General features: G+C 39.1%; 1 protein-coding gene across 1 annotated transcript in view; it reads left to right on the top strand.

The window, feature by feature from the left end:
• LOC140486982 (uncharacterized) overlaps window positions 1–21,900 on the top strand; it is a 30,670-nt gene that overhangs the window by 6,681 nt on the left and 2,089 nt on the right. Inside the window, exon 3 of the mRNA XM_072586284.1 lies at window positions 3,907–4,604. Within this exon, the coding sequence (XP_072442385.1) occupies window positions 3,907–4,604 (698 nt within the window). The remainder of the gene's footprint in view (window positions 1–3,906; window positions 4,605–21,900) is intronic.

Raw genomic sequence — 21,900 nt, 5'->3', positions numbered from 1 at the left:
TGATTTGTCTGTTTTGCACATGGGTACAGTTGTGCTTTGGGTATATTGTTGCTGTTGTGGGTTTTTTCTTTTTTTTATTCATTGTTATATGTATATAGAATAATGTTTGCTGGTGTTACAATTTAAGTTCCTTTTATGGTTTTGTAAAGAAAGAAAAGTTAAATAAAAATATCTACTAAAAAAAAGTCACCCACATTGACTGGTCTCAGATAACAAATTAGCCTGAATGAGGATGGCAGATTTTCTTTCCCTAAAGATTACTGGTTAATTAAATAGATGTCTTTTGCCTTGAGCTTGGTCCAGCGATGGACATACAAGCTGAATTCCAAAGGTGAGCCTAGAGTGATTCCAGGCAGTGTTTGATCAACTGTGACATCAGGGACCCCTATCAAAGTTGTAGTGGGAACCAGAGTAAATCTTTCTGCTGATTGGAGTCATACATATTGCACAGTAAGGTAATTATGATTAGAGTCATACCTATTGCACAGTAAGGTAATTATGGTGTTTGGTACCCAGTCACCCTCAGGAGTGCCTCAGGATAGAGTCCTTAAGTCAACCAGCTTCAGCTACTTCATCAATGATTTTTCTATCATGAGGTCAAAGGTTGGGATATTATTTGGTTAATGCACAGTTTCAGTTTCATTTGTAAAACATCAGATCATGAAGCAGCCTGTGCCTACATGCAGGATTGCAGATATGTGGTAAGTAACATTTGCACACCTTCAGTGTCAGGCAATAACTGTCTCTCCAGAGTTGGAGTCCTTGTTGAATTTTCTATCAGTAGCTTCCAGTTGGGATTCAGTTCGAGGACCAGGCTAGGTTTAAAGATGACTATTCAGTATTATGCTGATGAGCTGATTCATAATGTTTATTACTTCTCCTTGGTTTTTTTGCAAGCTGATGATTTTGGAATTTCACCTTTAAAATGCTGATTTGGATAATTGATTAAGTCGGTTCGTTTTGAGGTTTGGGATGGGTGGGTGATGTGAGAGAATGCAGTCAGTTTAACAGACTCAACTGTTTCTAGTGCCAATATGTATAAGAATAACTGGCTCGAAGGTAGAAGATAGAAGGTGGTGGTGGAGGGTTGTTTTTCAGACTGGAGGCTGTGACCAGTGGAGTGCCACAAGGATCGGTGCTGGGTCCACTACTTTTCATCATTTATGTAAAAAATTTGGATGTGAACATAGGAGGTGTAGTTAGTAAGTTTGCAAATGACACCAAAATTGGAGGTGTAGTGGACAGCAAAGAATGTTACCTCAGTGGGATCAGATGGGCCAGTGGGCTGAGGAGTGGCAGATGGAGTTTAATTCAGGTAAATGCGAGATGCTACATTTTGGGAAAACAAATCTTAGCAAGACTTCTACACTTTATGGTAAGGTCCTACGGAGTGTTGATGAACAATGAGCCCTTTGAGTGCAGATTCATAGCTCCTTGAAAGTAGAGTTGCAGGTAGATAGGATAATGAAGAAGATATTTGGTATGCTTTCTTTTATTGGTCAGACTATTGAGTATAGCAGTTGGGAGGTCATGTTGCGGTTGTACAGGATGTTGGTTCGGCCACTGTTGGAATATTGCATTCAGTTCTGGTCTCCTTCCTATCTGAATGATGTTGTGAAACTTGGAAGGGTTCAGAAAAGGTTTACAAGGATGTTGCCAGGGTTTGAGGATTTGAGCTATGGGGAGAGGCTGAATAGGCTGGGGCTGTTTTCCCTGGAGTGTCAGGGGCTGAGGGGTGACCTTATAGAGGTTTATAAAATCATGACAGACATGGATAGGATAAATAGACAAAATCTTTTCCCTGGGGTGGGGGAGTCCAGAACTAGAATTAGGTTTAGGGTGAGACGGGGAAGATATAAAAGGGACTTAAGGGGCAATGTTTTCATGCAGAGGGTGGTGCACGTATGAGCTGTCAGAGGAAGTGGTGGAGGCTGGTAGAATTGCAATATTTCATAGGTATCTGGATGGGTATGTGAATAGAAAGGATTTAGAGGAATATGGGCCAAGTGCTGGCAAATGGGACTAGATTAGTTTGGGATATCTGGTCAGCATGGACAAGTTGGATTGAAGGGTCTTTCCATGCTGTGCGTCTCTATGACTCTTAATAGCAATTCTGCTGTTGTTGGCTTACATATATTTTCTGTGTAATTCTCCATTGCAAATGGGCTGTTCAGATCAACAAGTCCTTGATCCAATGTGGATTCTGTTGAGTCTTCTTCTTTGTTTGAGATTCCAGGGAAGGGAAATAGCGCTGTTGATGCAAAATCCTTACTCATGGATTGCTACTTCTAGTTTGGTTCCTCCAACTAATTTAAAGCAGGCAGCTGTATTAGCTTTCCATATAAACTCAATGTTTCCTTTCTTGGAAGATGGGTTATCCATGACCTGAGTGTTTCCCTGGACACAAACCTTTACTTGAGGGCTAAATACTGCAAATGCTGGAAATGTGAAACAAACAGAGAAAGCTGGAGAAACTCAGCAGGTCTGGTAAGGTCTGTGGAGAGAGAATTTGTGGAGTTTCTGACTCCACAGATGCTGCCAGATCTGCTGAGTTTCTTCAGCTTTCACTGTTTGTTTCCGGACACTCAAAGCCTCATCAAATAACATTCCTGAATATTCCTGAATCTGGTCTGGGCACTAGCTGGGATGTTAAAGGGGAGGCACAGTTATAACAGTCGGCATTGCAAAGCCTTCCAGTGAATCTGTTATCTTCTCTTGCCTATTGCTTCAATGCTCTGGTACTATAGAGTCCAAAACTCTGTACACTGCTTCAAGAGTAATCTTACTCAATTTTTAGATGTGCTGTTACATCTTGGTTAATACTTTATATTCTGTACCCAGCGTGTTATATAGCTGGAGCGCAAAACAGGCAGATCTTATGTGTGAATTGTTTTGTATACGTAAAGCACTCCTAACTCTATTTCAATGACCTATTATTGAATATCTACTAATGTGCTCATGCATATGTTGTGGTGTGTATGTGACAGTATTATAAAACACATTCCATGTTACAGAGTGCAAAGTTGCTGTAATCCAGTCAGGATTAATTAGATATTAAAATAATTGATTGGAAAATCCAGACCAGGGTATTTTGACATGGTGGGACAGGGTAACCGCTGAGTGCACTTGACATATACATTTTGCAGGCATGAGCAAAGTATGAACATTTAGTACTTAGTATATTAGCAACAAGTTTTTTTTATTTTTCCTGTCCCAGAGTGCTGATGACTGGAGCATACGTACCAAAGTAATTTCAAGCTTCCACTATCTCATCCAAGTGATCAGCCTTTGTGTGACATCATCGCAGAAAGAAAATCACTGTTGCCCAGAATCTCATCAATTAAAATGCAGTGTCATGAATTATTGTACTTGGGAAAGGAAAGACTAAATAGGAGCAATTGGAGAATGGTGTATCTCTTCCTGCAGATGGGAAATGTTCTCCCATAGCCTGCTGGTATTGCCACTCAACTATTAATCCAGGTACCTAGGTTCAAATCTACATGGTAAGATGGTGGAATTTGAATTCAATTAAAAATGTGGAATTAAGAGTCTAATGGTGACCATCAAAGCATTGTTGATGTTGGAAACACCCATTTGCTTCACTAACTTCCTTACAGGAGGAAACTGCCGTCCTTGCCTGGTCTGGCCCAAAAGTGACTGCAGACCCTCAGCAATGTGGTTGACTTTTAACTGCCCTGTGGACATTTAGGGTTGGGTGATAGTTGCTGGTCTAGCCAGGTATGCCCATATCATATGAATGCCTAAAAAAAAGGACAGATTTAAGTTTAGCTGAATACTTTCCTATTGTAATGGTAATTTATCTTATGGGAATAAATAATGCTGTTTGTATATGCAGGATGCCGATATTGGTTAAACTTGACTGTCTTTTAATTTAATCCTTAACAGATAATCAAAACCACAGAACCGGTTATCTCTGCAGGAAAAGAGACTTTTACATGGATACCTTTTCCACCTGTGTGCAGAGCAGTGAATCTGAAAATAAAATGCAAATCTCACTTGTTCCTCAATCAGAGAGATGCTTCGTTTAGGAAAAGGGATATGATTCATAGCTCTGAACCCCAAATGGGCAGATCTCAACTTTCTATATCAATGAGAAGTGAAAGCAATTTATCTTCTATAGATAAGCCAAAAGAAAATTTAACACCTGGGGATATTTTTGGAATAGATCCATCACTGTTCTCTCCAGAATCTGCTGCAAGCAAGCATGAGAAATCTTACCTAGTGGATGAGCAACATGGCAGAGAAGATATGCCAGTTGATGTTACTCACTGTCCCATTGCGTCCCTTCAGCAAAACGAAAGGGAACCAAAGCAGTCAGTGCTTGAGCTACAGTCCAACCTGAAGCCCCACAAGGGGAAGATAAAACAGCACATTGTGGGAATGAAAGAGATATTGTGTGCCGAGGACAATGATGATGATGTAATTACAGGGGAATGCCAGGACCATTCATTCTCTGTTGATGAGTTCTGTACCACCAGCAAGATGACAGTAGCTGCTGTCAATAAAGGAAGGCCTGACACACAGATCGCAGGAGAACTGGAGCTGGAGAGCTGTCCAATGTGCTTAATGCAATTTCCGGCAGGGTATGTATATGTATGGCTGCACCTTTCATCTTCTGACTTCCTTTATGTTGCCCATATACAATGGAAATCTGGAGGTTTTTTTTCTCTGAGAATTGTTGGTGTTTGAAATTCTCTTTGCCGGTGTGCGTTAAAGCCTATGTTACTGAATATGATAAAGATTGTGTTAGATAGATTTTTGTTTCATGAATGAGTTGAGAGTCGAAAAATGGAGTTAAGGCCATGATAAAATGAGCCACGATCTTATCGAATGGTGGAGCTAGCTTGATGGCTGAATAAGTTATTCCTATTCTTTATTATTTAATCTACAAAGATCTGTTTTAATGTAAAAACAGAAAATGCAGGAAATACTAAGCAGGTCTGTAGAGTGGGAAGCAGAGTTAATGTTTCATGTTGATAGCCTGTTGTCTGACATTATCTGTTTCCTTTCCACAGATGCTGTCAAGTGCTGAATATGCCCAACATTTCCTGTTTGTATTTTAGATGGCCAGCATCCTCAGTAATATGCTTTTGTAGAACTCTCTACTGTTGTTTTAGAAGGTTCTTTCTGGTTTTCCCAAACTGACTGGTTAAATGCACCTATGCAGAGGAGAAAGATTCTGGATTTAGTTTCCACTCAGTCCTAAAATAACTCTCCTAGGGTGGTGTGAGAACTTGACATGGCAGATTGGGATGTGTGCATGGTGTGTGTTAAAGTTGAGGTACCTGGATATATTAAGGCTGATGATCAAAAGCTTGGTCAAAGAAGAAAGTTTTACAATCTGTATTGGTGGAAACATTGAGACGTTTAGTTATGGAATATGAGTTTAGCCTCCTAATTCAAGTTTAGGGATTTGGAGGCTCAGCACAGCCACCAATGGCGCAGCAATTTTACTTCTAAAAAATTGGAATGTCAATGGTCAGCATTAGAAGAGCATAAATATCTCAAGAGTTGAGCAGCTGGAGGAAATGGAAGACAAGGTTGCAAACTTTTAAAACTTGAGACATTGTTTAACCAGGCGCCACAGAAGGTCAGGAAACATGGGCGATGGGTGAATGGAACTTGATGTGATGGCACAGGAAGCAGAATTTTGAATGATGTGAGCATGATTCAACACAAGGATACGAGAAAAACAGGGGAGGGCCAGAAGGTGTTACACCATTGTTCCTTGACGCAGATTCATCCTCACGACTCTTTATATTTGCAGGTCATGAGAAAAATAAAGCTCAGTTTTATGGAAATATAAAGATTTAGTTGATATCAGTTATCCATAAGAATATTAGGGTGGTTATTGGTAGTGGATTTTAATTTTCCAAACATAGACTGGGACTGTCATAGTATTAAGGGTTTAGATGGAGAGGAATTTGTTAGAGGTGTGTACAAGAAAGTTTTCTGATTTAATATGTGAATGTACTTACTAGAGAAGGTGAAAACCTTGACCTACTCTTGGGAAATAAAGCAGGAAAGTGGTGCCAGTGAGGGAGCACTTTGGGGCCAGCAACCATAATTCTATTAGTTTTAAAATAGTGATGGAAAAGGAGAGACTGGGTCTAAAAGTTAAAGTTCTAAATTGGAGGAAGGCCAATTTTGAAAGTACTAGGCAATAACTTTCAAAAGTTAATTGGGGGCGGATGTTCACAGGTAAAAGGGCAGCTGGAAAATGGGAAGCCTTCAAAAATGAGATAATGAGAATACAGAGACAGTATGTTCCAGTTAGGGTGAAACACAAGGCTGGTAGGTGTAAGGAATGCTGGGTGACTAGGGAAATTGAGGTTTTGGTTAAGAAAAAGAAAGAAGCATATGTCAGGTATAGACAGCAGAGGTTGAGTGAATCCTCAGAAGAGTTTAAAGGCAGTATGAGTATACATAAGAGGGAAATCAGGAGGGCAAAAGAGGGACATGAGATAGCTTTGGCAAATAGCGCTAAGGAGAATCCAAAGGGATTTTATAAATATTTTAAGGAAAAAGAGTGATTCGGGAGAAAATTGGGCCCCTCAAAGATCAGGCAGGCAGCTAATGTTTGGAACTGCAGGAGATGAGGGTGATAGTAAACATGTAGTTTGCATCAGTGTTTACTGTGGAGGAAGATGTGGAATATATAGAATTAGGGAAATAGATGGTGACATTTTGGAAAAACGTGCATATTACAGAGGAGGAGCTGTTGAATGTCTTAAAACGCATAAAGTTGGATTAATCCCCAGGACTTGATCATATGTAACTTGAACTTCTGTGTGAAGCTAGGGAAGTGATTGTTGGGCCCCTTGCAGAGATATTTGTATCATTAGTGGTCACAGGTGAGGTGTTGGAAGACTGAAGGTTGGCTAGCGTGGTGCCACAATTTAAGAAAGATGTTAAGGACAAGCTAGGGAACTATAGACCGATGAACCTGACATCGGTGGTGGACAAGTTGTTGGAGGGGATCCTGAGGGACTGGATTTATATGTTTTGGAAAGACAAGGACTGATGAGGAATAGTCAACATGGCTTTTTGCATGGGAAATCTTGTTTCACTAACATGATTGTGTTTTTTGAAGAAGTAACAAAGAGGATTTTTGAGGGCAGAGCAGTGGATGTGATCTATGTGAACTTCAGTAAGGCGTTCATAAGGTTCCTCATGGTAGATTCGTTAGCAAGATTAGATCACATGGAATACAGGGGGAACTAGCCATTTGGATACATAACTGGCTTAAAGGTAGAAGATAGAGGGTGGTAGTGGAAGGCTGCTTTTCATACTCTAGGCCTGTGCCACAAGGATTGTTGCTGTGTTCACTGCTTTTCGTAATTTATGTAAATGATTTGGATGTGAACATAGGAGGTATAGTTAGCACAAAATTGCAGGCGTAATGGACAGCGAAGGTTACTTCAGGTTACAATGGGACCAAGATCATATGGGCCAATGGGCAGAAGAGTGGCAGATTGTGTTTAATTTAGATAACTGTGAGGTGCTGCATTTTGGAAAGACAAATCAGGGCAGGACTTATATACTTAATAGTAAGGTCCAGGGGAGTGTTGCTGAACAGAGAGACCTTGGAGTGCAGATTCATACTTCTTGAAAATGGAGTCGCAGGCATGCTTTCCTTTCTCGGTCAGAGCATTGGGTACAGGAGTTAGGAGGTAATGTTGCAGCTTTACAGGGCATTGGTAAGGCTATTTTTGGAATATTGTGTGCAGTTCTGGTACCCGTCCTTTGGGAAGGATGTTGCGAAACTTGAGGGAGTTCAGAAATGATTTATAAGGATGTTGCCAAGGTTGGAGGTTTTGAGCTCTAGGGTGAGGCTGAATAGGCTGGGGCTATTTTCTCTGGAGCATGGAAGGCTGGGGTGAGGGGGGTGGGGGAGGTGGTGACCTTGTAGAGGTTTATAAACTCTTGGGGACATAGATAAGGTATATAGACAACGTATTTTCCATGGGGTGGGGGAGTCCAGAACTAGAGGGCACAGGTTTAGGGTGAAAGGGGAAAGATATAAAATAGACGTAAGGGGCAATGTTTTCACGCAGAGGGTGGTGCGTGTATAGAATGAGCTGCCAGAGGAAGTGGTGGAGGCTAGTAAAATTGCAACTTATAAAAGGCATCTGGATGAGTATATGATTAGGAAGAGTTTAGAGGGAAATGGGCCAAGTGCTGGGAAATGGGACTGGATTAATTTAGGATATCTGGTTGGCATGGACGAGTTGGACTGAAGCATCCGTTTCCATGCTGTACATCTCTATGACTGTTGTGGCTCTGTGAATTAAAAAAAAAATTGCTTTTTGTTTAGAATGTTTTTTTTTGATATTCATAATGATAGAATCTTGACTGGCTTTAAAGGAAAATCAAGAAATACTGACAATGACAGTCTTATTGAAGCTTGTTTTCAAACTGCAGCTGTTGTAAAAAGATTTTAAAGTGCAGTCATGTTATTATTGATATGCTTGTTGAGGGATGCCATGCCTTACTCTGAGAGCGTGCTACAAGTCAAGGCTTGCTACTCCTGGAGTCGCCAGAAAATATTTTATCAAAGTATGCATGAAATTCCTCAACTTACTTGTGTATTTAGACATTAAAATATAGACCAGATTTCTGTACTTAATAAGAATTATTATTTATTACAAGTAAATAGATTCCTGTTATTATGAACTGTTGACATATAACTTTACTGGTTAAAACTAACTCCCTTATAACTCCCACGCATTTATACATACATACACGTAATGGTCTCAGTCCACCAAATTTGTTGAGATGATCCTTTTTGCTGCCAAGATATTGTCCTTTGATCTCTCTTCAGATTCTTTTCACATCCTCGTAGAAGGCACAAATGGCTGGTTCACAAGTTATGAAGTTTGCAATTTGTTTGCTGAAAGTAGCACTAACAGCAATTGGTGGGAGAAAGTAATTGGCTTTCTTCAGGCAATTTCTACTGTAGAGAGACACAAGCCCCCCTTCCAGATGTTCAAAGGCTTCTGTCAGTCTCATTGACACCTACAAGCTGTTTAGCTACCTGGAGCCAATCACATAGTTGTTGGCAGGCTGATGGTTTTTGTCATCAACGACTGGTCATTACTTCCTAAACCAGTTGGCTACGTACTGCTGGCTGAATATTACTGTATACTCATAACATGGTGCAAGTCCATTTGCATGGAGGCTCCCACACTGGTTGAACAATGTAGCAGTGTAAACATAACTTGCAATGAGTTTCGATAACTTGCTTTTAACAACTGCGGTAATTCTGTCCACAGTCCTTGGCTTTTAAAACAGTCCAAAATACAGAAAAATAAAAAATATAGTCTTTACAAGGGCACATTAATACTTTATTGATATCCTTACTTAGTGATAACATGAGCAGGATTTAAGTAGGAATTAGCACTAAAAAAAATTAAGAGAACAACTGAAATTAATTTCATTTGAAAGGTCTTTTTGGGGACTTTGTCTTCATATATTTTAACTTTTTGCCCATCAGTTTAAAGTTTGGAAATCTTATCTTTCCGTTGTTCTCTTTAAGGTCCCACTAAAAACATCCCAAAAGAATTCAAGTTCACTTATTTCATAATGCTGTGGATTTCTTGGCACAAATTCTAGTTGTAACTTTGAATTTTGTGTATGAAAAGGTAAACAGAAGAAATCAATTTAAGTAGTAAAAGGAAAATGTGTTTTCAAGACTAGTTGAGGATGTTTTAAGTTTGAAAAAAATTCTTGTTTTAGCTATAGACAAAATAGAAAATTGATAGGATAAACAAGTATATCTAGATTAGACCCTGTCAGCCTCAGCTGATCGAAGTCTGCATGAGGAAGCTGAGGGACGGTAGTCTTTGAGCAATCAGCAGGATGGCGAGAGCGGATAGAAATCCTTTCTTCATCGCTTTAGTTAGATTCCTGATGAAGGGCTTATGCCCAAAACGCGATTCTCCTGCACCTCTGATGCTGCCCGACCTGCTTTGCTTTTCCAGCACCTTATACTCGACCTTCTTCGCTTTAAAGATTGATAGAATCGGAAGAGCAGAAACTGAAAAATGATTAGTTATGACAAGCTCTGTCATTGGGGATCAATTAATTTCAAGACAAAGATTGAAGTTTTAGTTCAGAACACTTAAGTTATTTTAATGTGGCTGCAAAACATTGAAATATTCGTAATTACATGACATCAGGAAGTGAATGTTGCCTGACCCCAATAGTGAATGGCAGTAATGAGATAATGAGGTCCAGTGGAAGTTTTCAAATTAACATCCATGTACAGCTGATTCAGGACTTTGGTGAATTATTTTGTCCCAGTTTTCTTCAACAACAGCTTGCATTTATTATATTGGATTTAATGTAGTCAGAGGTCTGAAGACACATTTCAGTGCCACCGTAGGAGATATTGGACAGAGATGTAGGGTCAGCAGATGAGGAATGGATTTAAAAGCTTTTTAGAATATTCTAAAATGTGTGGCATTGCTGAATTTGGAACAAGGATAGGTAAGTGAGCAGAGTGGTGATGGAAAAATGGGACTAGATGAAAGTTTATTCCACATATATTTATTTTTGGTTTTGTACAGTTTGTCAAACTTACCTCAACGAAATAAGTGAATCAGCTGGTGGCCACAGTCATATGAGTGAAACTGTCAGATATCACTTCAGTAGCCATTTTAACAAATAGAAAAGTATTGAAATTATTTTGTAAAGATGAACTATTATTTTGTGCTTAAGGAGTTTTGAGGGGGGATGGGAATGAACTAGAAGTTGAGAGTAGTACATCAATCAAATTATGTCCTTTTTAATGGCTACCTTACATTTGTGTTCCCCTCAAAATGCATCAGAGCAGGCAGTCTGAGATTCAGAAGGTATGACGGCGAGACAAAAACTTGCAAAAACTCCTTGGGAGATGTATTTTTTCCAGTGATTTCTTACAGGAGAAAGTGAGGACTGCAGATGTTGGAGACCAGAGTTGAAAAGTGTGGTGCTGGAAAAACACAGCAGTCCAGGCAGCATCCAAGAAGCGGGAGAATCGACGTTTCGGGCATAAGCATAAGGATGCTGCCTGGCCTGCTGTGTTTTTCCAGCACCACACTTTTCAACAGTGATTTCTTACAGTGTGGAATGCATTAACTGAAGAAATGATGGAAGCGGATTCAATTTCAAAAGGAGATTGGATATATAGATGAAAAGGTAAAATGTGAAGGGGACTGAGGTTAATGGGATAGTGTTTTCAGGAGCTGGCACAGACACAGTGGACCAATGGCTACCTTTTGTCTGTGTTTTCCCTGGAGAAACATAGAATACAGGAGAAAAGTTAGGCCATGCAACCCTTTGAGACTGCTCTGCCATTCAATATGGCCATTGCTGATCATTCAACTCAAAAACCTATTCAACCTTTTCTACTTCTTGTGAAGTGATGGTGTACTGTGTATTCTGGAATTTATTTGGTTCCATTACTGCTGCTTCTGGTTGTTCGTCGTAACAGGAGGCATATTGGGTCCGGGTCAATGTACTTGTTGATAGAGTCTGTGGATGAGTGCCATGCTTCTAGGAATTCTCTGGCTGTTCTCTGTTTAACTTGTCCTATGATTGTTGTGTTGGCCCAGTCGAATTTGTGGCCCCTGTCATCTGTGTGTATGGCTACTAGGGACAGCTGGTCGTTGTGTTTAGTGGCTTGTTGGTATTTGTGAATGTGGATTGTTAGTTGTCTGCCTGTTTGCCCTATATAGTGTTTTGTGCAGACTTTGCATGGACTCTTGTAAATTATGTTAGTCTTGCACATGATGGGTTTAGGGACTTTTGTCCTGGTAAGTTGTTGTCTGAGCATGGCTGTCGGTTTATGGGCTGTCATGAATCCCAGTGGTCAGAGAAGTCTGGCTGCCAGTACTGACAGTTTTTTTAATGTAAGATAGCATGGCTCATGAGTTAGATCTTCGCATGTCCTTGTCGTGTTGTTTGTCTGTTAGGCGTCTGGATAAATTCCTGGGAATATCCGTTCTTGGTGAATACAATGTAGGGGTATTATTCTTCTTCCCTTCATAAGTCGGGAGTGTTGCAGTGTGTTATAGTCCTTTTGAACAGGGTCCTAATGCAGCTTCTCTTGTATGTGATCTAACAATCTGCATCCACAAGCATCAACTAGCCACTATACGCCATGACCAGCTGTCCCTAGTAGCCATATACACAGATGACAGGGACCACAGATTCGATTCGGATAACACAATGATCATAGGACAAGCTAATCAGAGCACAGCCAGGGAATTCCTAGAAGCATAGCATCCATTCACAGACTATCAACAAGCACATTGACCTGGACCCAATATAGTGGTCACTACAACGAACAATCCGAACCGACAACTGGAAGCAGTAGAAATGGAACCAAATAAATTGCAGAAGACACAGTATAGCAGCGCTTCACAGGAGACTCCAAAGCACTAAAGATATCACCTAGACAGGGGACGAAACGTCTGCAAATCAACTTCCCAGCTTGGAAAACATACCCACAACCACGACAGATGGGCAGTTTGCTATTATCTTGTCCTGAGGGTGTAATGCATTCATGGGACTCCTGAATCTCCAGGCAAAACTGTGTAGATTTTACTTCAGAAACTTAAAACTGTTTTGAACCTGTGAAGACATGTTTAGGATTCAAGATTTAGATTTTGGTTTGAAGATCCACAAATGTCACTCTCCTCTACCTTAAAGGATTAAAATTGCATATATTTTTGTGATGTGTGGAAGATTATACCCTGTATGCACCATTAATGTTTTTATTGTATTTGATGAAGGGAATGGTGGAAACAATTTTGAACTTGACATTGGTATAATGGTACCATGTGGCAAAAAAAAGTTGAATACATTTTAGAGGCTCATTTCAAATGGGAGTAATGTATTTTTTGACAATTGTGTAAAATGGTTGATTTTGGATTAGCTGCCCTGTTATGGGGTTTCAGTACTGCACCAATATAACTGAGTCTAAACTACACTTTGAGACTCGAGCCAACTGGGAACAGGTAATAAAGGCTGGCTTTGCCAATGATGCAATGTTGCAAGAATAAACAAAAACAAAGTACCAAACTGTTCTTTGTTTCTAAATATCTGTTTTACTTATTGTCAGAATCAAAATTACATGTCCCAAGAATGAATTTCCACATAATCATTCTGACACCTTGACCTTAAAAATGGTGGGTGGGATCTGGATTGCTGAAGAGTCTACTCTTCCTAACCCCAATTTTCAATTGAGCCAAGTCGTGGCAGTAGAGGAAGGGACACTGGAAAAAAGGGCAACTGGAAAAAAGGGCAACTTGAGCTCATTTAGATAATATTAATTTAGTGCTGAGTTCAAAAAGGCCTGTTAATGACAGTGTGAAAGTCACTGATTGATGGAGTAAAACTTGATGCTCTGGAAGGGTGATTAAAATGGCCTTATCTTTAAACTTAAAGCAAATTGCAGCACTCAATGAGAGTTTTAAAAAGAGCTCTCCTGGAATGCTTTAATTGACAGGCATAGGTTTAAAAAATAGCATCTGGTGGGGTAGCTTCAGTACAGATTTTTGACATTTCTCTTAGGGCTATCATTGCAAGTCGTTGGCTGAATTTCAAACTTTACAATTATCTCAGTAGGGGTACTGAATTCAGTTTAAGTAGGCTATTAAAGGGTAGATGTAAATTAGATCAAAATAAAAGTTTGATGACTTTTATGAGAGATTAGTCAGTTTTGGTCATGTAGAAACTTAGGACTTAGAATTTTTTTTACTATAAAATGTGTAGGAATGAGTTTTAATAGATTGTCCAATGTTGTTTTTCTTGTATGCACACAAATCCTTAGGTCTGCCAATTATAGATAACTTGATTTGTGGCTAAGAAGATGACATTGAGGGTGTGAAGATCTATAAGGAGGTGGGTGTTGGGTAATAATTAGCTCTCATCTGACGTAGAGAATGTGATGGACCATGGTGGAGTGAAAATTACAGGGCCCAATAACTTGTAAAACTCCTGGGTCAAAGTTCCAAAGAACTGAGGCAGGACTTACAACCAGATTGTTTTGCCACTTGCATGCTTTCTTGGCTGGGGAGACCATTTTGCACTTGGGCTTTTTGGGATACTTTTTAACCAAGCTGGATTTGATGGGCCAAAGTTGTTAGGATAGATAGTTGGCAGGCAAATGCTGATGTAATAAACATCTGAGCTTATGAGGCATGCTGTATTTAACTGGTGAGAGTTTGATTAGCCTGACTTGTGGAAAAATGTATCCTCTCATTCCATTGGTAGGAGTGAGGAACGTTGTGGTATTGAGGTGGGGGTTCTTGCCCCCAGAACCTGCTACTAGACAAATTAAACAAATTGTTTAATTTGTTGGTCTCTCCACATGGGAGGGTCTTGCTCTGATAGCAGTAAAATGCTGGGATAGTTGGGAAGGTAGCACTTATTTGGCATATTGTTGTTTCTGCTATTGACATTATTCTACAGTGGCAGGACATCCTCTCTCACCCTGTTCCTACCAATCTCTGAATGGCTGATAAAATGCAGTTAACTGATGCCTGTACCACAAAGTTTAACAGTAGAGTCATTCCAATCACAATATTTAGCTTACACAGAACTGTTCACAAGCCATCTATTAAAGGACATGTATTTGGAGAAAGAAATGCTCAAAAGAAACTGTCTAGACTTAGTGTGCGCCAGTGAGTTTGTGGACTGTCACATTTGGGCTGAGATTTGTGCTCTCTATAAATCCCTGAGTTTATTGAGATTAAAAAGCCTTGTCTGTTTCTGTCTACACCTTTCTCCATTGGCTGTTTGCACACATTTCACCCAATTTAAATACTGATCTCCTCTAAAGGGATAATTTGCCTGAAATTATGTGAGGAAAACTATTTGTGAATAAATATGAATATTAATAAAGCACAATTATATATCTTGCATTAAACACAATGGAATGTTTCTGGTCAGTTGTATTCTCGTGTGGCTCTCTTTCCTCCCTGAACATAGAAAGTGATGGTTTATTTTCTTGAAAATAGGTTTTTGAAGGATTCAGATTACTTTAATGCTGATTGAAAAGCATTATCATTGAATTTGCCCGCAGTCAGGCAACAACAATATATGCCATCAGACAAATTAGCTAATGATTTAGTGCACTCTTTGGGAAATGGATAGGTGGAACTTAATGCCCTCCCTCAAGGCAAGATTGCTGGCAGAGAGTGACCATGCTGCCTTCCCACTTCTTGTTACGGTTAATCCATGGCTGGAGGGCCTTCCAGCCTGGCCATGATTCAAGGTCTTGCTGGCATAACAGCTTCATTAAGAGGCTTCTTCAGTTGCGTGACAGAAGGGTTTTTATTAAAAGGACAAAGTCTGCAAAGGTATTCAGGTAGGTCACATCAGTAGGTAAGAAGATGGTAGATGGTGTAATGTAGGGAAAGCTGAGAGACTATTTACTTTTGTAGGTAGCAGAGAAACAGAATTTTTTTTTCATGGAGAGAAAATGTTAAATATTGGTGTTCAGAAGGATTCTGGATTTCTTAGGACTGCAAAATATGACGTTGGAGATATGAAGGGATTTTTAATTATCTGATGAGATGGAGGTTCTTAAAGCAGAAAATAAATTACAGGACTATTGGGAAAGAGCAGTTAAGTAGGATGAATTGGAGTACTGTCTCAAATATCTGCCACAGGCATATGGGCAGAATGACCTTCTGTACTGTGGTGGCCATCTTCATATAGCCACCGTTTCACAATGTTAAGCAGTGACATTACCATTTACAAGAGAGGCCAAATCCCAGCAGTGAGGTCATAGCTTATATTGTTCACTCTCTTGCCCATTTATCATGAGCAATGTTTCTCAGCTGTTTCCTATTCTTTACATTAGAGCAATATTATTCCTCAACCAGAATAATTATGAAATATGGAAACAAATGGTACAAAGACAGAAATACATAGCTTGTAAAACCATGTAGCTCTACCATATAAATAAATGACTTTTATTGTAATAAATTTGAAATATAGCCCCATGTCCCTGCAGTTCATTGTGGTTTAGTACTATTGGAGGAAATTATTGCAATCATCAATTGTAGCAAAAATGTCAAAATGAATATAAAGTTTTGTTTCTAGCTTTAATGCTCTTGAAAATAAAAGAAGAAATTCTGGCTAAACTCATTCAGTTAGAATGAAGGAGATCACTGTCTATCAGAAGCTCTGCAATAATAAATAATAGACCTTTATAAGAATTGGGTAAGCTATGTTAAATGTATAAGTGCAGTTGTAAAATGTAAAAAAAAAATAATTAATTTTTGAAGCAAAGGGGCTGGAAGACCAAGGCAGTGTGATTCATTTTGAAGTGTTTCACAATTTTTCAGCAAAAACCCAGCCAGGTTGATTGGTTTCTTGTTCTGGGAGCATTTATGCTTTGATAGATTTTTAGATTTAGTGATTTAATGTTAGTACAGCATTCTATTTGCCTTGTTGATTGAAATGACACTTAAGTAAATAATCAAGATTTCCGCAGTTGCTCCCAACAATACAAACATTTTCCTGGCTGCTTGTTCTTCCACTCCTGAAGATGTTTTCACACTTGCTCCCTCTGAGTTTTGATAGCCACATACTACTCCAAGTCCACTCTTTGTATGTGAACAAAGACATTGAATAAATTAGAATATTTTACAGTGCAGGAGAAAATCACAACGGGGACTAGTTTAGGATATGTGGTCAGCATGGACGAAGGGTCTGTTTCCGTGCTGTACATCTCTGTTTCCGTGCTGTACATCTCTGTGATTTGCATGGAGTTTCAAACAAGTATCATCAGATAGCTGTAAAAGTAGGAACTTTAGCAAACTTGACCTTCTTGAACTCAGAAATGTAAATACAGAGTCACTACCCTGCTAAGAACCAGCGCCCAGAAGAAGGGGCAACACACAGTGCAAAACACTGGGGACTATGTTTACAGAGAGTGAGGCAACATCCTCACTCCTTCCCTAGCAACCAGTCAGAACAGAGCAAAGTTATCTCTGTACCTGAGACAGAGAGAGAGAGAGACAATTGATGAGGAGCTGCTCCTCCAATCAAACTTCTGTCTTTCTCTTGCTCCTGTAATCACTGACTGCTTATAAATGTATCAGCACCAAACATGGACGAAAACCAACCTATGACGAAGGAGCAACTAGGAAGGCTACAATGAATAAGTTGATTGAGTTACTGTCCATCAGAACCAGGCTTCTGGATTTGCTACTGGGAGCTGGGTTGGCTGCTAGCATTGCCACAGGGAGCTGGGTCATGGGCAGATTGCCAGCCCCAGGCCTCGGGTTCCTGATGAAGGGCTTTTGCCCGAAACGTCGATTTCGAAGTTCCTTGGATGCCGCCTGGACTGCTGTGCTCTTCCAGCACCACTAATCCAGAATCTGGTTTCCAGCATCTGCAGTCATTGTTTTGACCTTGCCAGGAACCAGGTCCAGAGATTATAATCCATTGAGTCGTGGGAATGCTGCCTGTTGTCAGTGATGGGGATGGCAGGGAGAAGGAAGTTGTAAGGAGTATGAGGAGGAAGGAGCAGGCTGCAAGGGGAAAACATGGTTGAAAAGGAAGTGGCTGCATAGTAGGGTTGGGAGTCTTGGGAAAGGAGGAGTGTGCAAGGGAGCGAAGGGGGTTGAGAAGGAGGTTGCAAGTGAGATTGGAAGATCCAATGGAGATAGAATACGTCTACAAGATGGAGGGGAAAAGGATCCTGCACATGATAGAGACTAATTTTAAACATATGAAAAAAATAATGAACCAACTGGGAGTCAGCAAATCATGAAATCACCAAAGTAATCAATTCCTTATAAATGAATGTGAAATCTAGCTGAAGGCTACAAATTTTCAGTAGCAACTGCATGAGGAATATCTAGTAAATGCTTTTACATTGAACAGTATATCAATTTACATTTGAATTTAAGGTGAGATCTATGTTAATTGCTTGGAATGTTCCAGCAGGAAATGGTATGACTTTACTAATCTGCAGAAGGTGTTTTTAAGGTGATGGTATTTTCTGTATAAAAATATCTGCTAGTTATTTTGGGAGAAGAAACTTGTTGCTGACTTATGCCTGTTGTCATGTGCCAATTTAAATGCTGTGGTGTCTTGTAAAGTTATGGCTCTATACACAAGGCAAGCATTGAGTACAAATACATCAACATTTTGTTGAAAGTGTGCAGAGATTCAGAGGAAATCTACAAAGAAGGCTCCAGGGATGAGAGTTTATGGAGAAGTTAAGTTTATTCTTCCTAGAGTCAATATGCCTGAGGGGATTGGCTGGAAATGTATAAAATTATGAAGTTTTTAAACAGAATAAATAATAGCTGTTCTCAGAAACGAATGGTTAAGATTTGGAATGCACTCCCTCCCTGGTTGTGTGGCGGATATTAAGTTAGTGTTAAAAAATTGGATACTTGGAGAAAAGGGAAAGGGGTAGGTGCAGTGTCAATGGGCTGAATGACCTTTGTGCTGTACTGTTCTATTTTATAGACTCTAAAGAATATTGTGAAGGTACTTAATAGAAGTTGTTGAGGATTGAAAGCAGGGGTGGATAAAGGGGCCTGGAAACCCAAGAAAGATCAGTGTCCATGATTTCTCTCCTTGGCTCTGCTGGGAACGCCACATTTAGCAAAAATAAGGAATGGACATGGGGTATTCAACTCCTCTGCTCGCTTATTTGAAACACCATTTGTGGAGTTCTTTGGGTTGTTATTCTGTACATGAATATTTATCTACCGTGGGTATTTTTCTCAGTAGAAGCAGAAATACATTATGTGCTTAATCTGACTTGCCTTTAACAAACGACATTATACTGTCTTGTAACAGACAAGTATAAGTACTGAAGATGTTAAAATTGTTGGAACACATGGTTTCTGATAAAAGAATAGTTCAATTTCTCTAACTCTTGCTTTCTCTGTTATTTTTCCTATCTTTCATTTTGTAATGTATACATATCTCTTTCTTTAAATCTCAAAAGTTTCAGTGGTGTAATGTTGTCATCTGATGCCCTCCCCATGAGTGAATTCCAGCCCTGTAATCCGTAGAGGTTATCATTACACACTTCATAGCAATACTTAGTTGCCACCAGGGTGTGCTGCCAATCACGAAAAAAGGCAAAGTTGCACTAAAAAAAGACCCTATTCCTTTTTTCTGGCTCACACCACAAATGTATTCTTCTCTCTCCAATATTACTGTTGAGAATTACAAGTAAATAGTAATTGTTTCCTTGTGATACTACATCTAACGCAGTATGTGTAATATTTAATGCATATATTCCTTTTTAGTCTGTTCTCTTCAACATTTTGCGTCATGTTTTTTTCAGTATAGTTTTATGTTCTTTCTTTTGTCTCTTTTGATCCTCTGCTTCCCGTTCAGCATTTTAAAGTTAACATTATTCATTTTTCCACAATGTCAGCAAAATGAATGTGATACTGGAAACCTATTGTCTTGCTTGTCAGAAATATTTTCATGTACTTCACATTCAGTAAATTACTTTCAAATACAATGACTGTTTTGTAGTTAAAAGTAGCAGCCAATTTGTATGCGGCAAGATTCCACAAATGGCAGTTAGATGGATTAACAGTCAATCTGATAGCAATTTGGAGAGAAAATATTCTCCAGGATTCTGAAAATATTCCCTCATTTTCTAGTAGTGCCAATGGGTACCTTTTTTACTGAACAGAAACAAAAGAAACACAGAGTTATACAGACAGAAACACAACTTGAGTTAGAAGTCTTCAAACATAGCTTTTCTACTGATTTGTTCTCCATTAGTCTTTGAATCACAGAGAGAACTATGTAATCTGTAATTTAATCAGTTTAAACCTTAACACCAGTAACTTCACAGCTTCGATTTTGTGTCTCTATAAATGAGGAGCTTGACATCAGCCTGAGTTTCCACATGTTTGCAGACTAGAAATCTCGACTTGAATGTATTCAAACAACAATAGAATTGGGTGTGTGTTGCATCTCCCATGGTTGAGCAACTTGTGGGAATTCCCTGTCTGGGTTCATACCTGATGGATGGATGCTTTAAGTGAGACACTAAGTGGCCATGCAATTGTATGACTGAGGTTGCTAACTTAGCACTGGATGGGAACAATTTTGTAGATCTTTCCAATAATTAGATGAGGCATAATCTTTATCAAACTTCTGATCAGTAATGATAAGTGCACATTTTTATGATGCATTTTTCAACTTTTGATCATTATTATCACACTTTTACATGAATTTCCAATGCACAGAAACTGTTGTTCTCTTTGAGCTGGATGCAGCACCTTCTCACAGTAAATTGGCAGAAAGTTCATTTAAGGTCACTAAAAGTTTATCAGGATTGAGTTTTCTACTAGATACTTCCCTTCACCAGTATTAAGCCAGAAAGAAAAAAAATACATTGCTGTGTCTCCAAGGTATGATTACTAACTGTGTAAATAGGATATAGCTGTAAAAGCGAACAGTTGTGGCATGTTTAGGTATACCATATTTTCATCAAGTTGTTGTGTGTGCAAACAGACGTTTAGTGTGTACACATACACAGGACTGCCACACTGACCTCTTTATAGAAAGATATTAGTTATGCAAATAGTGCATTGTAAACTTATTAGGTTGGAGTCAGATGAAGGGATGTGGTTATGATTGCAGCCTTAAAAAAAAATCTAGTTCTGTAATCACTGAAGCAAGCATAATATAGATTCAAAATGTACAAATAATTTGAGAAGATAAGTAGCAAAAACAAATTCCACTGGCTACTGGTTTGGGCATGAGCATAAGAGGGAGGAATTACAAGGAGATTTTCAGTGATCTTAGAATATAGGCTGCTGTTAACTGAAGCAGTTAATAAAGCTACTCAATCAATCAAGAAGACCTGGAGAGAAAAAATAACATTGAAAGTCCTATGAAATTAGAGCAGAGTTCCAATTGGCATTAGAGCTGAATGGCTTTCTTTTCTGTGGAATTGAATGTGACATTATTAAAAGACTTGGATAATGGCATTGAATTTATCTAAATTTGCTGATGGCATAAAGTTAGACAGCATTATGGACAGTGTAGATGATAATATAAAATTACAGAGGGATATTGATACTTTAAGTGAATGGACAAAAATGTGGCATATGGAGTTCAACATAAGCAAGTGTGAGTTTACTTATTTTGGACCGAGAAGGGATAGATCAGCATACTTCCTAGATGGTATGAAATTAAGTATAATGGGTGTCCAAAGAGAATTGGAGGTTCAGATGCACAATCTTTAAAATGTCACAAACGTGCAGAAAATAATCAAGAAAGCTAATAGAATGCTGGCCTTTATATTCTAGAGGGCTGCAGTACAAGGATGCAGAAGTTATGCTCCAGTTTTAGAAACCCTAATTAGACCCCGTTTGGAGTCCTGTGAATAGGTCTGGACACCATACCTTTGGAAGAATATAAGTGTTAGAGAGAATGCAACAAGAATAATATTTGGACTTCAAAGGTTATGTTATGAGGAGAGAATACACAAATTAGGTCTGTTTTCTCTAGAATTTAGATGGTTAAGGGGTGATCTGATTGAAGTTTTCAAGATATTAATAGGAAAAGATAATGATAAATATTTCCACTGGTTGATGATTCTAGAACTAGGGTGCAAATTAGTGGCAAATTATTTAGAAGAGATGTTATAAAGCAATTCTACACACAAAGGGCAGTAGATATTTGGAACTGTCTAGTAGGATGGGCTACGTAGGCTGGGATTATTTTCACTGGAGCGAAGGAGGTTGAACGGTGACCTTTATAGAGGTTTATAAAATCACAAGGGGCATGTATGAGGTGAATAGCAAAGGTCTTTTCCCTCGGGTGGGTTGTTCAAAACTAGGGGGCATATTTTTAAGATTGAGAGGAGAAAGATTTAAAAGC

The sequence above is a fragment of the Chiloscyllium punctatum genome, chromosome 16, assembly GCF_047496795.1.
Source record: "Chiloscyllium punctatum isolate Juve2018m chromosome 16, sChiPun1.3, whole genome shotgun sequence".
Classification (NCBI taxonomy): domain Eukaryota; kingdom Metazoa; phylum Chordata; class Chondrichthyes; order Orectolobiformes; family Hemiscylliidae; genus Chiloscyllium; species Chiloscyllium punctatum.
The sequence above is the reverse complement of the archived record's forward strand: the minus strand, read 5'-3'. Positions and strand labels throughout refer to the sequence as shown.